General features: G+C 49.5%; 1 protein-coding gene across 1 annotated transcript in view; it reads left to right on the top strand.

The window, feature by feature from the left end:
* Window positions 1-2,036: 2,036 nt before the first annotated feature.
* Window positions 2,037-20,841, top strand: part of PARP1 (poly(ADP-ribose) polymerase 1) — a 38,540-nt gene continuing 19,735 nt past the window's right edge. Inside the window, exons 1-10 of the mRNA XM_049833631.1 lie at window positions 2,037-2,214; window positions 6,148-6,310; window positions 7,191-7,309; window positions 8,385-8,599; window positions 14,132-14,228; window positions 15,897-16,013; window positions 17,002-17,178; window positions 17,619-17,760; window positions 19,392-19,532; window positions 20,272-20,514. Of these exons, the coding sequence (XP_049689588.1) occupies window positions 2,095-2,214; window positions 6,148-6,310; window positions 7,191-7,309; window positions 8,385-8,599; window positions 14,132-14,228; window positions 15,897-16,013; window positions 17,002-17,178; window positions 17,619-17,760; window positions 19,392-19,532; window positions 20,272-20,514 (1,534 nt within the window). The 5' untranslated portion in view covers window positions 2,037-2,094. The remainder of the gene's footprint in view (window positions 2,215-6,147; window positions 6,311-7,190; window positions 7,310-8,384; window positions 8,600-14,131; window positions 14,229-15,896; window positions 16,014-17,001; window positions 17,179-17,618; window positions 17,761-19,391; window positions 19,533-20,271; window positions 20,515-20,841) is intronic.

Raw genomic sequence — 20,841 nt, 5'->3', positions numbered from 1 at the left:
CTTTGAACAGCCATTTGTTACTGTCATTTTCTTTGCTTGTTTTCATGCTTGCGTGCCTGTGAATGTCTGTGTATGGTTCTGTAGACTACTTCATGATTTCTTACAGATCCCCTGCTGGTCTCTGGGCTGCAGGTTGTGGAACAGCGCTTTGGTATTTAAACAGGGCTGCCTTTCTTTAGAAGTGAAAATGGCCCCAGCCAAGGAAACACGAACAAGAAGCCATTTCTCTTTTGCTCAAACCCTATAAATAAATACCATATAAACAAAAGAGTATTTTCAGAGAAACTGGACAATTTCTTGGAAGAAAAATTCCCCCCAGGATGATGGCATGCAGGAAATCCCTGAGCCACACATCTTGGGAAGCTGGGAAATATTTGGGAGAGCAAGTACTGCTTGCTTGACCTTTCTTATGTCAGCTCCTGGCTGACATGTAATTTGCTTTTCCCTTGGAAAACCTTGGATGGAGCACGGTGGCAGTAGGTTTGTTGAAATGGGTGAACGCAACTCCACACTTCACTGCTAGTCACCTTCAAACCGGGCAAAGCCCCTGGCAGGCGTGCCGGGCAGCACGGGGAGCAACCACCCCTGGCTCCCGCTCAGATCATCTGGATGAGCTCTCCGGGTCTTTCACTTTTCTCCAGCGTGAGACTAAATGCGCTGATCTGCCTCTGCACCGCTGGCGTCTGGTTCAAGAGCTTCTGTAAGAAGCAATTAGAACTAACGAAGACCCGCTGTGTCGAGCGCCTGTATATGACTGCGTGTACGCAGCACCATCTAGTGCTTTACGGAGATTTTTTTTTTTTTTTTTTTTTTTTCTTCCTCCATCCCCAAACGTGTAGTGATGTATTCAGGATACATCCTTTCATCCCCGGCACACTGCTAGTCTGCAGGCTGTTGGAGGGCTCACCGCGAAGGCAAACGCTGCGTACGTTCATAGCAAACGTGTGACAACCTGGGAGATGGAAAGTACAAGGTCGGCGGTGCCTTAACACCTCAGGCCATACGGGTTTGCCAAGATGTCGGTGTGCAACTCCGACTGATGCCTGCGAGGTGTCTGAAGCCCACCCGGGACCGAACAACCTGCTTCAGCTGGAGCCCAATTCCAGAGTCAGTACAAAACTAACGACAAATACGTGGCAAGGGTTTGGCGTAACTTCAGTGCCCTCCTCGTCCTTTCTCCAGCGAAGCTGCAGAACCAACGCAACGCCCTCTGCTGATACGAGAGGCTGTTGCCTCCTGCAAGAGAAAAAGCCGAGATTTAACTCGCCGAAGAGCTCTTTTTTGCTGCCTTCAGCCCCCACACTGTGGAAGGAACTCGGGCCTGGGGGCGAAGCCGTCTGTCCCGTGTTTGGCTGAGGGACAGCCGCTAAGCACGCCTTCTCCCACCGCCTGGGCAGCCTGCCTTCGGCGGGCCCGGCCCCGGCCGGAGCGGCTACTTCAGGCACCGGCGCGTCTGGACACAAAACGCCCGCGGGCAGACAGACACAGACAGCGGGACGGGAGGCGGCGTTAATTAAACGTTTGCTCGGCGTTAATTAAAGCCCTTTCCTCGGCTCCGGGAGCTCGCGGCCGTCCGTGCAGCTGTACGGGATGACCTGCCGGGCCCGCAGAGCTCAGGCCGAGGGGCGCGGCGGGAGCGGCACCGGGAGAAGCCGGTTACCGTTCCGCACCCCCCCCCCCCCGTTCTTGTTACCGAGTTAACTTCTCGCGGGACCTTCTACGGGGAAGGGGACACCCGTACGGGCCGGGGAACCAACCGGCCGCCCCCTCCCCTCCCGGGCCGCTGCCGGGACGGGAGGCGAAGGGTCGCGGCGGGGACCGGGACCGGCCTCTCCCGGGTGTCCCCGGGCAGCGCGTCCCCGCCGCCACGTGACCCGCCGCCCCGCTCCCCACCCCCCCATTGATACACTGTAGCAAACCGGAACGTTCCAGGCGCCGCCAGGCGCGCCGAATCGATCCCCGAGCGGCAGATCCGGCCCGCCGTTGAGGCGGCAGTGGGCGCTCGGCGCTCGGCTAGCGCTCCCGCGGGCGGGCGGGAGGGAGCGGGGAGCGCGGGGCGGTGGGTGCGCGGCGTGGGGCGGCTCCGCGGCGGCGATGGCGGAGCCGGCGGAGAAGCTGTACCGGGCGGAGTACGCCAAGAGCGGCCGCGCTTCCTGCAAGAAATGCGGCGAGAGCATCGCCAAGGACTCGCTGCGCCTGGCCCTCATGGTGCAGGTACCGCGTGGCGGGGCGCGGGCGGGCGGGCGGGCGGGCTGACCGCTCGGCTCCGCGCCGGGGCCAGGCCGGGGCTCCGCTCCCTGCGCCCGCCGCGGCGGTGCGGAGCCGCTCGGCCGGGCCTCCTTCCGCCGCCGCGGGAGCCGAGCGCAGCCTATTTTTAGCAGAGGCGCCCTGGCCCGCCGCTGCCCGCGGTCTCCGCTGCAGCGCCGGTCCCCGCGGCGCCCCTGCCCGCCGCCCTCCCGCCCCCGGGGCGGTCGGGTGGGAGCTGCCGCCGTCGGCAGCCGGGGCTGTAAAGGCGCCCGGAGGTGAAGCGGTGCAAAGTTCACCGCTAAGTGCCTTAGCGGAGGATTGCAGAGGCGGAGGGGTCGGCTCGGGGGCGCTGGCAGAGGCTCTTTGTTGTCCTGCGGGGGAGCGGGAGGTGGGCGTAGAGGGGGAGGCGTGTTGCGTGGCTCGACTTTTCTGTGCCCTGAGAAGCGTCTGTCGCTTGGCGTGTTTTGTGCCGGGTCCGGGAAGGTCTGGGTTTGGTGCGTGCTTTGCATACGAGACGGAAGAACCGAGACCCGAAGCGCGTTGGAGGTCGTGCGCAGACCAGCGTTTTCCCCTCCGTTTCCCCTTACGGCACGGGGAGCTGTGGGGTCAGCGGTCAGGCTTCGGCTGGCAGCAGTAGAGGGGTGTTTTTACAGAGCCGAGTGGTACATTGCAGACGTGAAACGGAGAGCTGAACCGCAATTAGCAAACTGAACGCGAAGGCGTGTTTTGCCGTCAGCCGTCCTCAGGTTATTTTGCCTTTTGGGCGATGGAAAAGGCTTGCTCGGCTTCCTTTCAAAATGAAGAGGAGGGCCCCGTCTGGTGTTGGGAGGGCTGGGGATTGAGCACAGACCTGCGCTGCTGTTTCGGCACCCTGTCGTGCGAGGATGGAGGGGCGGAATCGGTCTCTCTGCAGGGGAGGCAAACGCGGCTCTCCCGGGAGGTGGGGGTTTGCTCGGGAAGGACGGAGAGCTGCCTGCCCAGGCTGTGGGCCTTGGCCTCTCCCTAGGCAAGGGAGGTGAAAAGGCACCCGCAGCGTTCTGGCGGACAGCGGGGCTGTTGCCGAGTCTTGTGAAAGATAAGCAAATGCGTGGATGTATCTTTATGGCAGACTAGCGAGGACGTGGGATGCGAACGCTAGAGCAGAGCCCCTGCAGATGGGTGCTGTGGTTCCCAGCCGCTTGAGGAGCAATTTCTGGGCCAGCCTGCGCAGCCGAGAGCGGCTTGAGCCCCCTGGCAGAGGCTGCGCCTGAGAGGGGCGAGGAAGAGCCCGGTCGCCCTTAGCCCCGGGCTGCTGGGGCGGAGGGGGGGGTTGGCTCCCCCTGAGGGGACGCCCGGCTGGGGGGGGGGGGGGGGCAGGGCTGGCCAGGTCTGCCCAGGTTGGAGGCAGGGGCTGGTTCCCCGGAGGGGAAATAACCTGCCTCCGCTTTTGTTCCCTCCCTCCCCTGGGAACGACGTTTTTAATCGTGCGGTGCCAAGCTGCAGCCTTTGCTCGCACGTGTTCCTGCTGCCTTTTTTCTTTTGTTTCTCCTGCTGCCCTCAGTCGCTCGCTGGAGGTGGCTGCTCTCCTCCGCTCCTCCTCCTCCTCTGCTCCAGCTGCTGCTTCTCCGGTATCCCTCACACTTGTTATCCTTCGCTGTCTTTCCCGGCACTTTAAGCTGATGCGAGGCAGGTTGGTCGTCCTCCGCACAGGGTCCTGTGGGACCGAGGCACGCCTTAGTTCAGGGAGTGAGGTTGGTTTTGTAGGGTCGGGTTTATTGAGCCATCTCCTGGGGGCAAGTGGAGGGGGACAGCTGGGACCCCTCACAGAGCCACTGCCTGTTAGCCAGCCGTCTCGCCAAACTGCTGGTCTTACACCAACCACTTGTAATTTCCACCCCCCCCACCCTCTTGAATTTGCTTGATCTCTTCTGCAAAGGGCTCCCTCTTTCTTCCCCATTGCCAGTTTTTGTGCCAGCAGAGCACTTTTCACACCCTGCTGCTGAGCATACCCCACGGGGCCCGAATTTCACCAGACCAGAGCACCCGGGGGCCCCTCATTTCCTCTTGGGGAAGTCCCCTGCAGAGCAGCCTCTGCGATGGGAGGTCTTTAGCAAATCGTGCAGAAGAAATTAAAGGGCGGCTCAGACCAAGTTATTAGCTGGGTTTCTACTACAACAGCCCTTTTGTTTTGGTTTTTCAAGTGAAGAGCTCTGAATGACAGAGGGATGCTCGGTGTTTGGCACAGGGTGGGCACCCACATCCTGCAGGACCGACACAGCTTTGACTTTCGCTTCCAGCTGCAACTGAGCAGCTTTTGTTACCTGCATGTGCGATATGAAAGCAAATTGGTCTCTCCTTTTTCCATAGTTTGTTTAGGAAACTATGGTCTAGAGATAGGTGAGCTGAGGGAAGTTGTGTAAACAAGGTCTAGCTTGCCTGGAAGTTTCATTTCCCACACAGAGAGAAGTCGTGCTCCAGGTGCGCAACTCTATGTAACGGAGGAGATCTACTCGCTGCATGGTTGTCTTAAAGATTGAGCCTGCTCTGCCCCATTCCATGCACCCCAGTGCCTTGTGCCCCCAAAGCCTTTGTGTTAGAGACAGAGCCATGAGGAGACCTCCAGCAAAACTCCAAACGTGAGCCCAGAGCTCAGGGGTGACCAACTTTCAGTGCCAGAGCTGCGTGTGACTTCCAGCCTTGTCGAGAGCAACCCCAGAGTGACTGTCGTGTGGCTGTTCTACTGTGAGGGTAACCAGGTAACCCGAATGCTGGCTTGTGGGAAGAGTCCGGCTGGAAATACAAAAGTCCTCTTGCGGTTTTGGTTGATGGTTAGTTGTAATTGGGGCTCCCAGCTTTCCTAGTCCCACGCTGTGGTCTTCAAAGCCCTTTCCTCCTCCTTCCTGCTCATGCACGAAACTCTGCTATTTTCAGCTTGGAGATCTCCCTCCTGTTGGTAAGTGATATGTAGAATGCTTTCCTAGGTCATTAATTCTGTATCATTGGTAATAATAATTATACAACACTGAGTATTATTAGTACAGCAGTTGTTTCTGTGCATTACTTGGAGCCAAGCCACTATACGGTTATTTTGTCTGATGGGTAGCTGGAACGATGCCAGGTTGGTACTTAACGTGTTTGAGTCATAAGCAGGAGGAACACTTCCATGACGGGGCTGGTGCAAGGCAGGGCACTCGGGAGCTGCACTTTGGGGAGGACTGGGGTGATGCTTCTGTTCTGATGCAGGACTTCATTGGGCTCTGGTGTTTCCCTTAAATTTTGCCTCTGCTGCCTGCAGCCCCCTCAGGAATTTCTTCAGGCCACAGTCCTTGGAGCTGCTCCTCCTGTCTTGTGCCTGGCCATGGGCAGTTTGCTTGAAGTGGCTCTCAAAGGGATTGTGCATTGCACTTGAAGGTCCAGCAGAGCAAGGCCAGCAGCCTCTTGTGCTGCAGCAGTCTCAAAGGAGGTTGTAGCAGATGAGCCACGTGCTGCTACTGGTGTTACTTCTTCCACAACCTCTGTTCTGCTGTGCTCGTGCCTGCAGATGGTCTGATTCTCACAGAGAAGAAGTCTCTCCTTGTCTGCTCAGGGTTGGTATAGCCACGCTGATGCTATGACCTTTTTGTTTCGAGTAAAACAGACGGCTAAGCAGCAGGGTGATGAACTGGTTAAGCTAGGTAAATGCTCCTTCCACGTTTATCCCCTTTCGGACATCTCTCCAGCAGCTTGGCTGTCATATTAGATTTTCTTCTTAGACTTTGTCCTAAATAGTATCCATCTCTTAATTAAAAAAAAAAAAAAAAAAAAGAAATCACTTGTGTTTACCCAGATAGTCCTTTTTATCTTGATTTTTTTTTCTTTTTTTTTTTTCTCCTTAATTCTGTCCGAGTTGCTTCATCTCGGCCTAATGTGCTTTCTTCCTAGTCACCCATGTTTGATGGCAAAGTCCCTCACTGGCACCACTACAGCTGCTTCTGGAAGCGGGCTCGAATTGTGTCCCATGCAGACATTGATGGCTTCCCTGAGCTCCGGTGGGAAGATCAGGAAAAAATCAAGAAAGCCATTGAAACTGGAGGCCCTGGAGGAGGTAAGCAGAGGTCTCTTGGTGTTTGGCTGGAACCATGCTGCCTCTTGTCAAGCTGCTGTTATGGTTATTTGATTGCCGTGTCCCTTCAGCAAGTGGTGTCGGAAGAATTGTTGTGGCGTCTCTGCACTCCAGGGCTAGGACACTGGCAGTATGATCCAGCATGTAAAATCAACAAGGTAAAAAGCCAAGTCAGTTGGCAGATGTACTGCCAAATATTTCTTGTTACCATGATTGGTGTATTTTGTTTTCAGTTCTTCAATATTAACAAAAGTTGTTGTAGTATGTTGTTTTAATGGTACCTTCACTGCAGCGTATGGTTATGGTGGCTCTTTGAAATTGTTATACCATGAACTAGTGAATCAGAGGAACAAGTGAGAAGGGTCTTAAGTACAGACCAGACTAAACTCACCACGTCTCTGCGTAAACCAAGGATGCTGGGAAGTTTTAGGTTGATGTTTGCCTGTTGAAATGTAGTAATACAAAAAAATAAAAGGACACTAGCAGTTGGGAAGAGGAGTTCTGCTTTGAAGCAGAGCTATTTGTGACTCCTGTTACAGTCAGCTCTCCAGTAAGATCTCATTTTACACTGCTTTCAGGAAAGGGGTAAAAAGGGTCAGCTCTGTGTACCTTTGAAAGTCTTTTAAAATCATTAAATAAGCAATCCTGTACAATTGCTATTTGGCCGTTTAAAGAACTCTTTCTATTTTAAAAGCGCTTTTGAGCATGGACTGCTTATCTTGCTCTGTATTCAAATTCTTGACAGATGAGTTGCTGGAACACAGAGGTTTATTAATCCAGACTGCTAACAATCTGAGGCAGAGAATAAGAAAATAGGAGAATGCCTCTTAAAGCTGAACTCTGTATTTGCTTTGTTCTCCAGGAAAAGGAGGGGAACAGGAAGGAGGTGGCAAGGCTGAGAAGAGCCTGAACGACTTTGCTGCAGAATATGCCAAGTCTAACAGAAGTACTTGCAAAGGCTGTGAACAGAAAATAGAAAAGGTAAAAAGCCGTTCTTAGTTCTCCATCTCTTGTCTTTTCTCCCACCAGTTCCAATTCAAACAGTGACTTTTATAATTGCTTCCTGTCTGTCCTGCATGTGGAAAGCACTCGCAGAGCTGCATTTCTGTGTCTGAGGAGCAGCTGCGTCCTGGACAGCTGACAGTAAAGGCATCCCTCAGGCGTTGTAGCCTGGCCTTCAAACCTGCTGATGCTTCCTTTCTCTTGGGTTTTAGAGCAGGAGGGAACGTGGCTCGCTAGCATTTCCGTAGCAAGAAAGCCACTGCTAACTGCAGCTTTTCCTGCTTGGTGCAGCACTGCAAAGGTGTTGGCCTCTTCCTCCTCCTCAGCCAGACCAGCTCGGTTTGTGTGCAGTGTATCCACATTAACTCCATGAAAGCAGAGAAAAACAGTGATGCAGCTGACTAATGATGCGGCCCTGTGGTTTAACACGTCTTGGTGTTCTGCTTTTAAAGACAGTTGGCAGAATGGGAGTTGTGAGCCTCTGATAGATGTGAATAGACCTGCCAGTTGGGTAAAGTTGGCAAGGGCCAAACACCAGTGCTGGTATGCTTGTATCTGCAGAAACATTGGCGACTTGTGTAGACATTTGCTTGTTGGAGCATGAAGTATTGCAGCCTAAAAGCACCTAAAACAACTACTTGTTGGGCATCTGCAAAGTAACTTGCAGTAAGACAGGGTGACATCGTATTAGCACTGATGCTTGAGTGGTAGGGACATAAAGTTAATTTTTAGAGTTGCCTACATGGGGTTTGGTCATGTGAGTTTTGCTTGTTCAAGCTTACTGGGAGTTGAAGTAAAGACTGCAGGATTACCAGTTTTGAGTGGTTTTTGAACAGAAAACTACCTAAAAAGCTGGGGGTTTTGACCTAGAAAGAGTACTGAAGAGAACAGAGGAGCTGTAGTGAAAGGGCTTGAACAAAAGTTGCAGGCTTTGATAAAGGAACTGTTGCTATTTTACGGGTGTTCAAGGGGAAGCATGTCGGTAAGTTATTACCATCCTGCTCTAGCCAGAATGGCCTAACAATTGCTCTTCTGTCACTTTAATCTACCTCAGGGCCAGATTCGGATTTCCAAGAAGATGGTGCATCCTGAAAAGCCGCAGCTGGGAATGATAGATAACTGGTACCATCCGGACTGCTTTGTGAGCCGCCGAGCAGAGCTGGGTTTCCTCCCGGCATATGGGGCCACCCAGCTCCTGGGCTTCAGCATCTTGAAAGCTGAAGATAAAGAAACTCTTAAGAAGCAGCTCCCGGCTACCAAGAGTGAAGGGTACGTGAGCAATGTAAGAAATTGCGTTGACTAGAGGAGCCATTGCTTGCCTTCAAATACATCCATGGTAAATGTTTTGTGACATTGTTGTCTCTGTTAAAAGAATATTGGTCGCAGGAGGGTTTGGTCCTTCCTGTGACCTTAGGCAGATGACAACAGACAAATTCCCTGTCCCTGGAAGCGTACAGTCCACTTGCCCCCTGTGACTGCCTTGAGAAAATGCAGAGACCAGCAGCTGTGACTTGGAGGACTGATGTGGGGCTTTCAACCATAAAATAATGCATGCTTAATACAAATGGATACTGGGCTCTGTGCCTCCTTGTGTGATGCTGTTATCAGTGATGGTTTCTCTGCTCTAACCACTTGTTAGAGAATTGATTTGACATCTCTTATCTATGAGCTGGGGATCTGTGACAGGCACCGAATCTGATAATGGTGTTTATTGGCTGCGTAGTGCTTACACTTGGATGCTTTTGTTTGCTAAATCTTTTATGGTACATCTGAAATTTCATTGCCTCGCATTGAATTTTTTAGTGGAGGCTCTTGACAGAACTTGTACTGACAGAGAAGCACTTCCAGGTGACTTGCTAGGTTTGGTCAATCTTTCTCTGTTAACGAAGGCTTTTGTTGTTTGTTTTCAAAGTGGCTTTGCCTGGAGTCATGCTTCATAACACAAGCCAGCCTTGCATTGTCCCCATGGAGGAAGGAACATAAGGTGTCTCTGGGTCCTAGAAATAGGAGAGATCTTCTTGTAAAACGGTTGGCTTCCCTGTGTACTTTGTAGACTGAATTCAGCTTTACTTTTGCAAGGATTGACCATGAAACTGTCCAGTGAGACTGATGTTGGATTTTGAGAAGCTGTAGCCAAGTCAAATCTGTGCAGTCTCTGTCAGTATTGGTCCTCCAGATATGTGGCTGATGGGTGTGGCGTACTGTTCAGAGCCTGGCGTGTACGTGAACGTCATCCTTGGCCAGAGGTAACAGAGCGGAGCGTGCATAAACTGATGTATGTGTTGTTAAGAGGCTGCAACTTCCATGCTTTATTCTTGGTTGGCAAGCAGTTGCTCCAGAAGCATTCAGCAGTGGTGCGGATGCTGTGGGGAGGGTCCTGCAGTGCCGCCGGACTGGGTGCTCCTGCCGGAGCCCCATCAGGTTCCGCACTGTTCACCTCACTTGGCTGAACCACTGGAGGCTGAGATGAGCTGTCTGCGTCTGCCCGGCAGCCTGCCATCTTTTCACACAGGCATTTTACCTCTGTGTGTGTTGCCAGGTGTGAGTACAAGTACAGTGTTTTAATGCGCTTGCAGCTTTTCAGGTAGTCCTTTGCTTTTTGTACCGAGGTGAGTGTTCCACTTTGTCCTAGAACAGTGTGTGAGTTTAATAGGGTTATTTGTAGTTTTCTCCCAAGTCTTCAGCAAAGCTCTAGAGATTTGACTGTGTAAGTGTTTCTCTTGTCTGCCCTGACTCTGCTTTTCTGGGCCACTTCTGGGATGCGATAGAAAATATGAAGGCTTTGTAAAGATAAGCCACAGAGTAGTTTGCCAAGTCACTGTGTAAATAAAAGCCTAGAATTGCAGTGGAAAAAAGCTTAGACTGGTGATGTAGGGTAATGTGAACCAGAACCTCGCGCCAGAAAAGCAGCAGGACGTCTCATCTTTCGTGCTTTCCAAGCACTGCATGAACAAGCCCCTCAACCGTGAAGGTGCTGGCCAGCTCTTACACTCCGCTACCTTTCTTCTCCTGTTTGGGCTGCGTGCTTGAGCCGAGGGTATTAAGGGTCAATTGGAAAAATAGTTGTCTGTCAAACAAACTGAATGAATGAGAGTGTAAATAAACAGAAGGAGTGGAGAGGTGTGGTGTGCTTCCTACCTGGTGATTTTCTGCCAAGAAAGCACAGAAGTTCTGGAGAAGCCAAAAGAAAAACACCCCAGAAGCTTGAATGAGATGCAGTTGCCTCTGATAATTCATCTTGTACATTCAATCAGATAACAGAAATTAACGACAGAAGTTACAGCATCTTGCAGAAATGATATTGCAGTATCTGCTGTAGGTGAGATTCTCAAAATGATCTTTAAAGATATTTCTAATTGCACTGTGTCCAAATTATATCTTGACTCAGATGTCTCTGCAATTCAGACGTGACACATCCAAATTCATGTGCTGCTTCTGCATATCTAGCCCATGCTCCAAGGAGAAGCTCAGACTTTGGGACTGCCTTGTCAGCCCTTTCTGTAAGAGCAGTGGTCTGATGTGCCTGTTGCAGATGAGGGAAGTGCGGTGCTGAGCAGGACTGCTGAGAATAGGTTGGAAAAATCCCTTCCCTCTGAAGGGCAAAAATGGGAAGGTTTCCTGCAAGGATCCTGGCTTCTTTCCTGGGTCAGCTGTGGGTGAGACATGCCGACCCTCCCCTGGGCTACGGGCTGTCGTGCCTGAGCGCCAGCACTTTGCAGGCCTGGGGAAGGAGGATCTTGTGTCCTTGCCAGCAGCTTCTCTGTGGAAAGAGCGCTCATGTACTGATGTAGGAAATGCAGTAGCAGCTTGCGAGCTCCCTTTGACTGTGCTACTTTGGTAGCATGTGTTTCACCCTCCTGCTCCATGCTTAATACTTTCCTGTATTTTCTGCCTCACTTGTTTGGGTAGAATTGCTGCCCAGGACAGGAGCAAAATGTCATTTTGGAGATGTCATGCAGTACCGGATTAACTGCAGGGCTTGCCTGAGGCGGAGGGTAAGTACGCAGGTCAGCAGCAATCTGGTGGTGCTTTACGGCGAGGAGAAGAAAAGGGCACTTCTTGTTCCTCCCTGCGTTGGCTGCTTGCTTTATCCAGGGTTGCCGTGACTGTCCTTTCCGCCCTTCATTTTCATTGTAGTGGGGTGGTGAACATAGAGAAATGGAGAGTAGGTGGTAAGGAAGGGCCAGGCTAGAGTGGGACAGTTTACCTGCCTCTTCATCTTCTAGAAAGTTGAAACAAATCTTTTAGTTGTGTATTCTCCATGAAGGTGAGAAGAAGTGGTTTACGTTGGCTGGGAAGTACCAGTCTGTCTAAGCAAGCTGTTGGGTCGTACCCGTTGAACGTGGGAAGTCTGTCCCTTCCCCAGCAGGAGAAAGGGCATACACAGTAGCACCCAGCTGCTGTTAGCAACACAGAGTGTTTGGTCCCAAGAATGGAAGATAAAATCGATGTGTGTGTCAGTGAGTGTGTATTTTGTTGATTGTTCTAAAATTTGCTGGTTTGGGACGATGCGAGGTGAATTTGGCTTTGCCATCCCCTTCTCCAGGCTGTAGAAAATGATGAGAGTTTGCTTTAAGCCTTGGGCATAGCCAGGGACAAAAGATAAGGTGGTGACTGACAGTTTTATGCCTCTCTGCAATTGGGATGATCCCTCCCACTCTGCAGTTTGTTCAAGTGACCGGAACAGGTACAGTAATCACTGTCTGGGAGAGCAACCCGCTGTCCCCTTGACTCTGAGGAAAAGCTGCCAAAAGTGTGAGTCCCTGCTGGAATTTGGATGCTTTCCCTGGGTCGAAGGGCCTCTCAGCAGGGTGATCGCCTTCCAGTAGTTGGTGGACTGGCTTTCCTCCTTTTGGAGACTGGGAGACAAGTTACGGCATGGGAGTGAGCGCTGGCTTGCTGGAGGCAGCCTGGCTGTCAGCCTGCCGAGGGAGAGGCACTGCAGATACACAGGGTTTGGGCACCCATCCTAAATTCTTGCATTATTAAGCCCTCTGGCTTGCGAAGGTGCAGCAGAGCGCTTTGCACTCAAGCCGATACGTTTTTCCCAGATTATGTTGCGTACCTGTGACTCTCTTAAAACTTACAGATGTCATTGTCCTCGTGGTGGGGCCCAGTGGATTCTCTGGTCTTGCCCCTTGCAGGGGCTGCAGCCGGGGAAGAAAGGGGACTTGCACGGCCTGGGGACTTTCGAAGGCATGGCTGGGTGCGTGCTGTATCCAGTCCTGCCATGCTGGTTCCTGCTTGCCTGATTTAGAAAACAATACGGGAGTTTTTCTCAAGAAATGCAAGCAATTGCTAGTAGCACAGGGCAGCTGTTGTCCCTGCCTAAGGCAGTGCACCTTACAGCATAGCCCCAGTTGGACTGATGGGACCTTGCAGGGGGACAGCTGAAAGACGGAGCTCTTTTGCAAAACCAGCCCCTTTTAAAGACTTGCAAAGTGCTCTGAATCTGGTTTGGTCAGAGGTGCTAATGACAGGCTAGTGGTGGCCACTGCAAATAAAATGAGAACCTGGCCCAATTTTAGGGCCAGAACAGTTACTAGAACTTACAGGTCTCTTATGCGTGAGTCTTTGGGAGAAGAGTACCTTTTGACATCCTCCTGCAGTTTTATAGCTAATAAGCTGTCATACAGTCTTAGTCTTAACAGTAGCGAAGTGCTAGAAAGTGAAGTGTTTAAAATTATAAGTAGGAGAGCAATAGAGAATGTCAACTTTACAGCTTAACCATCAGCCACAGCTTATAAAGTTAAGACAGATGCTTTCTTAAAAAGAAACCTGGCTGATGTTTCAAAACCATAGCAGCTCTGTCAAAATGAAGTGCAAGATCCAAGCTGTGTTCATGCTCTGCCTTAAGTTGCAGGCTCATCCTGCCTCAAGTGGGGCAAATTTTCCCTTTATTTCCTCAAGAGAGCACACACACTGATTTGATTTATTGATATTGATGTATTTTGAAGCCAGGCAGACCAAGGGGATGACATGACTCTGGAAACAGAAATTATCTTCCTCTGCGGTCTCTTGTCATTCTGAAGTCTGCCAAAATCCCCCAGTTTTCATTTGGCTTCCTCTTCTTTGCAGTCTTTCTCAAGCAGCGTTTTCTGTAACTTTTCGCTGCACAGCTCTAAGGCCCCAGCGAGTAACAATAAATTCCCTCACACACAACTGCACAGTAGTACATCACAAAACCACTATCAGCCTGGGAGCACTTTGCGAGTAGAAACTTCCTCCTGTCTGATTTCAGAGACGTGACTTAATTCCAGTCTGAAGAGAAACTAGCTGGGAAGTACCTCGTTTCCCCAGTGTGTTAGCTTACTAAAGTTACCACGTTTGCTACCCTTTATTTCAATATGGACTGTCTAAGCTGAAAAATCAAGCTGTTGATTCAGCTGAAAGACACTATAGTCTTTGAACCTGCATTGCTACACCTCCTCAGATTTGGAGACGTACACTTATATTCAGTGATTCTTAGGTATGCCTTTGGTGTAACTAATACAGATGTAGATGAATATGCCTGAAAATGTTGCAGTATTTCATGTGCTCTTCTGCCAGACCATACAGTTACCCTGTGGAAAAGCTCGAAGTGTACATGACCTGGTTGAGGCAGCTAGTGTTGCAGAGCCAAGTATGTGTCTACGATCTAGCACTGAGGAATTTGAAAAATGGGTTCGCCTGCCAAAACTGAGGATATTCAAGCCTCTGCAGATATCAGCAGTCAGTAAACTGAGCTCTGGGGACTGCTGGACAGGCATTTAAATAACTTCCTTTCATGTGTGTGTGTTTTGGTTTGGTTTTCTCTATTAGAAAGAGAAAAGGAGAAGAGGTAGATGGAAATGTGACTGCGAAAAAGAAACAGAAGAAAGAAAAAGAGAAAGAATCAAAGCAGGAAAAACAGCTGAAGGTGAGTTTTAGCTGATCACATCCTAAAAACTCCTTCGTTAGAAGAGTGCAGTGTCAGGCACTAACCGAAGAGCTGTGGCACCTAGAGAGGGGCTGTACCTCGTGCCCAGACAAAGCAGAGGTCCTCGCAGCACAGCTGGTCCTCGTGTCCTGGCACAGGAGATGCCCTGTCACTAAGGCTTTGCTGAAGGCAATTCACCCTGCTGCTTTCTCCTGAAAGACAGGAAGGAAATTCTCTAGGACTTGTGCTTATTGGATTTAAATAGATTACGTTAAATACCTTCTCTCTCAGGGAGGTTGGTTCTGTGGTCCTTCCTATATCATCTGGTTGTGGTGGCTGAAGCTCTGAGCCCAAGCGCTGTTGCAGAAGAGCTTGGAAACCAATAAATAGCTCATTTAAAAATTAAACAGAGGTAAAATGCGGAACTAGATTAATGAGAAATCACATCTCTTTCACCCTCTGGGGAGCCGTGTTTGGTTCTTGGGTACAAAGTGTGTGATAGATCACAGCTTTATGCCTTTCACTTTCTAGAATCGTGTGGGAATAATTCCCAACAGAGCATCAGGAATTTTGTATTTATTGAAAGTTTGGCATAGGTACTTTTCAAGAAAAAATTAACAAGCTGCTATTGCTGCAGTTGAAGTCTTAATGGAGCTATAGAAAAATGGTGTGTCCGCCTTTGAACAAAAGTTTTCTTTTTTGTTGTGTGGCAATACCTTAATTTTCAACAAAACTTAGCCAAGACATTGTCAAGGTTTTTCTGCTGCAGTGCAGATGTTTCGGAAGGATCAAGGCAATTTGTAGATCAGGGTTAACTTTGGGTTCTCTAATACTTTTTAACAGCATTTCATCAAGCACGATCATTAATACTGAAAATTAAACCATTTAACACAGTCAACCAGTTCTTCTGGGGTAGACTGGATTTTTGACTGTAGCCAGTGAATAACATTCAGAAACTATCTCTGATATTTTAGGGTGCTGCTTTGCTGTGTAACCCTTTCACCTTCTGTAGAAAGGCCCAAAAGAATGTACAGGCTCCTCTGCACTGCTGCAGGTGACTGATCTGGTAGAAATTCTTCTTCTGCTTAGGTAGCTTAAAAGAACAGTGCCGATCAGCATTTCTGATTTTTCTTTTAATGCAAAGTTCAAATGCAGCTACATCCCCGCTGTTGTCAGTGTCAACTAGTTAGGTGATACTTGCTTGCTAAGGGTAGAACTGTGATAGAAACGTGGGTTCCACTCTACCTAAAAGGAAGCTGTTTGTTAGTATGGCTTGTACCTTCTTATGTGGGGTAGTGCTGTGAAAGTTACTCTGTGGCCTTTCTTCACGTGTACATGACAGAGAAGCCTTGGTTTATACAGAATCCCATAGGGATGTCCTTCTGCATATAATCTTGAGAAGAGAAGAGTATTTGCTGAAGCCGCAATGTGCTCATGAATTCATACTGGAATCTGAAGCATGTGGCTTTAAAGTCCTGTTCTAGGTTTTTGGGTAAAATGCATGACTCTCCCTTTTGGTAAAGCTACTGGTTCTTGGTGCTCTTATCTCACCGTCTGTGTTTAAGATACCATAGGCTTGCCAAAACTTTGTCCACATACTGCAGTTCCAGGAATGTTCTTAGAAAGCAATCTATTGCAAGTAGCTAAGCTGCTGAGTTTTGTCAACAGGAGCAGACAGAGCTGATCTGGGGCATCAAAGATGAGCTGAGGAAGGTCTGCTCCACTAATGACCTGAAAGAGCTGCTGATCGCCAACAAGCAGGAAGTTCCTTCAGGGGAGAATGCGGTGAGTTGGTCTGTAGTTGCTTTGCAGGCGTGCTGGGTCTTTGAATCACTGAAGCCGACCCGAACCAATATTGCTGCAAGGTCCACAAGTCTGAAGCAGGTTCCTAACATAACACTTCAGAAAGAAATTCAGTGCGAAGTCCTGGGACTTCTGTCCCAGGACTCTGATGATATTGCTGTTATGCTTGCTTGTGAAGGTCTGTGTTGTGGCGTGTGATACTGAATTCTACGTGTTAAGTCTCGGTGATGTGCCTTTATTCTGCTATGCCCAAACTGGTCCATGTTTTGGGGGGTTTTTTTGTTGCTGGCTCTCCAAGAGCAGGTTAGTCAAGGCGCTTCACACTGCCTCCCTCAACTGTTAAATTACGCCAAAAGAAGCAAAACCTGCACAAATTCTTTCCTGGTATCTTTTCTAAAAACAGTCAGTTTTCAGTCTCTGTAACTTGTGAAAGTCTCTTTTTCAGAGCCACACATCACTTTCAGTATTTGTATTTATTAAGATTCTTTGTAAGGAGTGTGGGCTGGGATGTGGGAAGTGTCTAGACCCAAAATGGTCAAGAAATACTCTCTAGGCAGGAAAACAGGGACTTGTCTGAGCCTACATTCCCACCTACCTACTCATGTGCTCAGATGCAGTAGCTCACATCTCCTCCTCGGCTGTTCCAGCACGGCTGCCTGGTCAGGTGCTGTGCGGTAGGTATGCTCACCTGAGTGTCAAAGCTGGACAGGAGAGACTGCGAGCCGTGGGTGTGAGCAGATATGGTGTGACCGGGGAAACTTGGTGTCAACGTCTTTCAGGGGTCATAAATCAATCAGCGCTGGTCAGAGTCTTGGCTTACAGTGCAGTGTATGCATGACAAGCACTGGAAACGTCTATGTCTGCGTGCCAGCAGCCTGACAGTAGTTTTCTTGTGCAGCCCAGTGTAATGTAGCGTGTGGGTTTCCAGCTTCCTCTGCCATGACCTGTTTTGTATTCTTTGTTGCTTTAGATTTTGGACCGAGTAGCAGATGGGATGGCGTTTGGAGCTCTTCTTCCCTGCGAGGAGTGTAAGGGGCAGTTTGTGTTCAAGAGTGACGCATACTACTGTTCAGGGGATATTACTGCCTGGACTAAGTGTGTTGCTAAAACGCAGACTCCCAACAGGAAGGACTGGGTAATCCCAAAGGTGGGTGTTTACTGCAAATTTGATGATCTGAAGCACGTTTCTTAACTGGTGTTGCCTCTTGTAAGGAGATTGAATAAGCAGCAATCAGTGTTGGATGCCAGAGAGCAGAGCGTGCTGCAGTGCTGAGCAGCTGTGACAGTGGGGAAGTCCTGTCACAGCTACATCCCTCCAGGGGTAGGCAGCTAATGCATAACTAAATCATATATTTTCCAGATTGAAAGATATGTTGCTGATTTGATTTGAAACCCATCATTTACCCTCTTCTAGCTTTGTTTTCCCAGTCAGTAAAGTGGGTATTTGCCTACCTTAGTATGAATGTCTTGGAAATCCTTTCCAAGACGTGCAGTATATGCCAACATCTGGCCAGTGCTCAACTGAGCCTTTAAATCTTATAATAGTATTTGTTGTTTTTAAACTCTCCTTACACTTCCATCCCACAGGAGTTTCGGGAAATTCCTTACCTGAAGAAATTTAAGTGTAAGAAGCAGGACAGGGTATTCCCTCCAGATGCTGCGACTGTGAACTCTGTGCCTCCTCCCTCCTCATCTGCTCCTTTGGCAGAGACTGTGTCCGCACCCAGAGGTAAGCAGCTGGCTGGGCATGGGTCAGTGGAGTTCAGGATGGTGTGTAATGCCATTCCCAGCCAGATGAACACACCACCCTGAATGCGTGTGCTGTTCTCCTGCCCCCAAGCATGTCAGAGCTCTCCTGGTAAAAAAACGCATAGCAGAGTCTCATGTGCTTCATCTTCCTAGCGCAGGTAGACCCTGATATGGCAGGTTGCCTGAGGACATGGGCTTGAGGTCCTGGTTGTTTTCTAACAAATCATTTTGGGTATTTGTTGATGGCGAGGAAATGATGTGTTTGCAATGTATCAGAAACTTAAGTGCCAGTCTTGCAAAGTGTGTCCCAAGGGAGACCTGCTGTGAAATGCCTTCTTGCTTGGTTTCTTGGGGAACGTCCAGGGACCTCCATAATGCCAGATATTCCATATTGTGTTAGGTTTTAAGGGCAAGAGGTTTTTTTGGTTTTGTTTTTTTAAATCCTACATTGGGATTTAGCTTTACGAATCACTGACTCCCCTTATGCAAAATTAACGTCCTGTCTCCAGCCCACAAACTGGCAAAAGGTTGGACACCAGAAATTCCCTGTAGGCTGTAGGAATGAATTGCATGCTTTGGTGATATAGCCTGTCCTCTAAGAGCTATGCTGACTTCTTTCTTATTCAGCCTTGTTAGCCTTGGCGATAGTTTTGGGAGCAGGGGATTATTGTTACTTGGTGAAAAGGGGAGGAGCAATTCTGCAAAGCTAATTTTAGCCAGATCGTGTTATTTTAGCAATGAGGACAAAGGAACCCAGGTCTTGGTTCTGATTGGCAAGTTGATTCCAGCCCCAGCGTGCCCTGAAAGTAAAGTCAAAACATTGACCAGAATTAAAGCCAGGTTGTTTTGTTTGCTAAGCAACCTAACTAATCTGAGTTGAGGGGAGGAGAGGAAACAAAACCCTCAGTTGGTCAACCAGAGTTAATAGCATTTATCTTTAGCAGTGCAGATATACTCTTAGGCACTTGCCATGTCCTGGACCCACCTGCATTGCAGAGCGTTAACACAATGATGTGATGGAGCCTCAGATGGTTAGCAGTTTGCTCCTGGCTTGTTTCCTGACTTGTTATGGGTTCGCGTGATACAACCTTGTGCTGTCTATAAGGTCAAGAATCTAATGTACTGTAATGTAGGAACACTGTTGCTTGAGAGACAATCGTCTTTCTCCAGCCTCTCAAAAGCAGATTTTGTTTTGAAGAGGCAGGAGCTTTCATGTTATAGTGAGTTTCTCCCATGCTGTCCAGGCATCAAAAGAATAGGAAAGCAGAGCACAGTCTTCCAGTAGCACAGTGCTGAAGAAGACTGATTTTTTTTTTTTTTTTTTTTCCATTTAAAAAAAAAGGCAGGCAAATAATGTGCCTACATATCCATCTTCCCTGCCTTTCATCCCTTCTGTTTGTTGACAGGTGTTGAGCTTTGTTGCCTTTCCTAGGTGAAGGGGAGCTTCCTCCCACTTGCTTAGCACAGGTCAGACCTGTTTTTGGACCCTTGTCTCCCAGCCAGCTGGGCTGATTATACTGACTGTGGGGGATGCTGTCCCTTTGTGCTTGTTATTTGTCTGGGGGGCTCTGTGCCTGTTGCTAACATGCTGTGTTATTTCTGAACCCCTAGACAAACCACTGACCAACATGAAGATCCTGGTTCTTGGAAAACTGTCAAAGAACAAGGAGGAGGTGAAGAGCATTGTGGAGGACCTGGGAGGAAAGATGACGACAACAGCTAACAAGGCTACCCTGTGCATCAGCACACAGAGTGAGCAGCCGTGCCGTGGTTACTGGTAGTGCTGGTAACAGAGCTGAGCAGATTACAGAGGACGAGTGTCCTCGGAGCTGTTTGGAGATCGGTGTTTGGATTAGGAATAATGTGTTGTGTGCGCACGTGGCCTCAGCATGCTTGGAAAAGTAAAGACAGATGTGTGCTGTTTGATTTTTACTTACCTAGCACGTTAACCCTGCAGGTTGTGCCGTAAGGCTTTGTTGGGTCTGTAGCAGCTGGAGCTCTGGTCTATGTGCAGACCGTGGTGGTGTGCAAGCCACCCTTGTTGAGGTGATGGGTGCTGGGGACTGTATCTGTGCTTGCCTTGGAGAAGCTGCAGAGCTGACTGTGAGTGCCTGAGGGCAGTTTTCTCTGCTAGCAACTTAGGGTCTGCTCTTGCTCCCTGTTGGAGTCAAGGTGCAAACTGGCTGCTGAAGTAGGAGATCTGCTACCACCTGCCAGGAGGTCCAAGAGGGACTGTACAGCCCCAGCCCGGCTCTGGGAAGGGGAGAGCTGGACCAGCCAGGTAAAACAGGAGTGTTCCTGCTCTAGCCCATGCTGCAGCTTTGAGCCAATGGGGATTTTGGTCTCCAAAGAATATGGTGAATCCAAATTGTGGTGGAATTGTGTTTCCGCGAAGCATTACAAAGCCCTGAATCGTGGCCAGAGGGAGGGGCTAAAGTCTGAAACATCACTGATGCTTTTTTTTTCTCCATTTCCCACCCTGCCTCTGCAGAGGATGTGGAGAAAATGAGCAAGAAGATGGAAGAAGTGAAGGAGGCCAAAGTCCGTGTGGTCTCAGAGGAGTTTCTTCAGGATGTGAAATCCTCCAGCAAGGACTTCCAGGAGCTTGTGTCTCTCCATGCACTTTCACCTTGGGGTGCGGAGGTGAAAATGGAGCATGAGGAAATGGCCGTGGATGGGAAGTGCAGCAAGCCCCCAAGTACGAAGAGTGCTGGGAAGGTCAAAGAAGAACAAGGTGAAGAGCAAAGCGGTTGTTTCGCCGCATTGTTTTCTCAATGCTGTGCATGCACAAAGCAAACTTGGGTATAGTCTATTCTTGACCTTTCCTTGAGTTCTCTGCCCTTTTTCTCATAATAAATTTAAATAGTGAGACCTCAGGGCAAGACTACCTTTAAGTAAACATGAAGCTGTCTCCTGAGCTGGCTGTCTTTTCCCCTAGTTCAGTCTTGCTTCAGAGATCTCCTGTGCTGTATGTGCCCAGGCTCCCTGACATCCGTCTAGACTCTTCCTCATAACACCTCAGCTTCTCTGCAAGTTTGGGTCAGTGTTGCAGCTCGAAGGA

This window comes from Accipiter gentilis, chromosome 30 (assembly GCF_929443795.1).
Source record: "Accipiter gentilis chromosome 30, bAccGen1.1, whole genome shotgun sequence".
Taxonomy (NCBI): Eukaryota; Metazoa; Chordata; class Aves; order Accipitriformes; family Accipitridae; genus Astur; species Astur gentilis.
The sequence above is the reverse complement of the archived record's forward strand: the minus strand, read 5'-3'. Positions and strand labels throughout refer to the sequence as shown.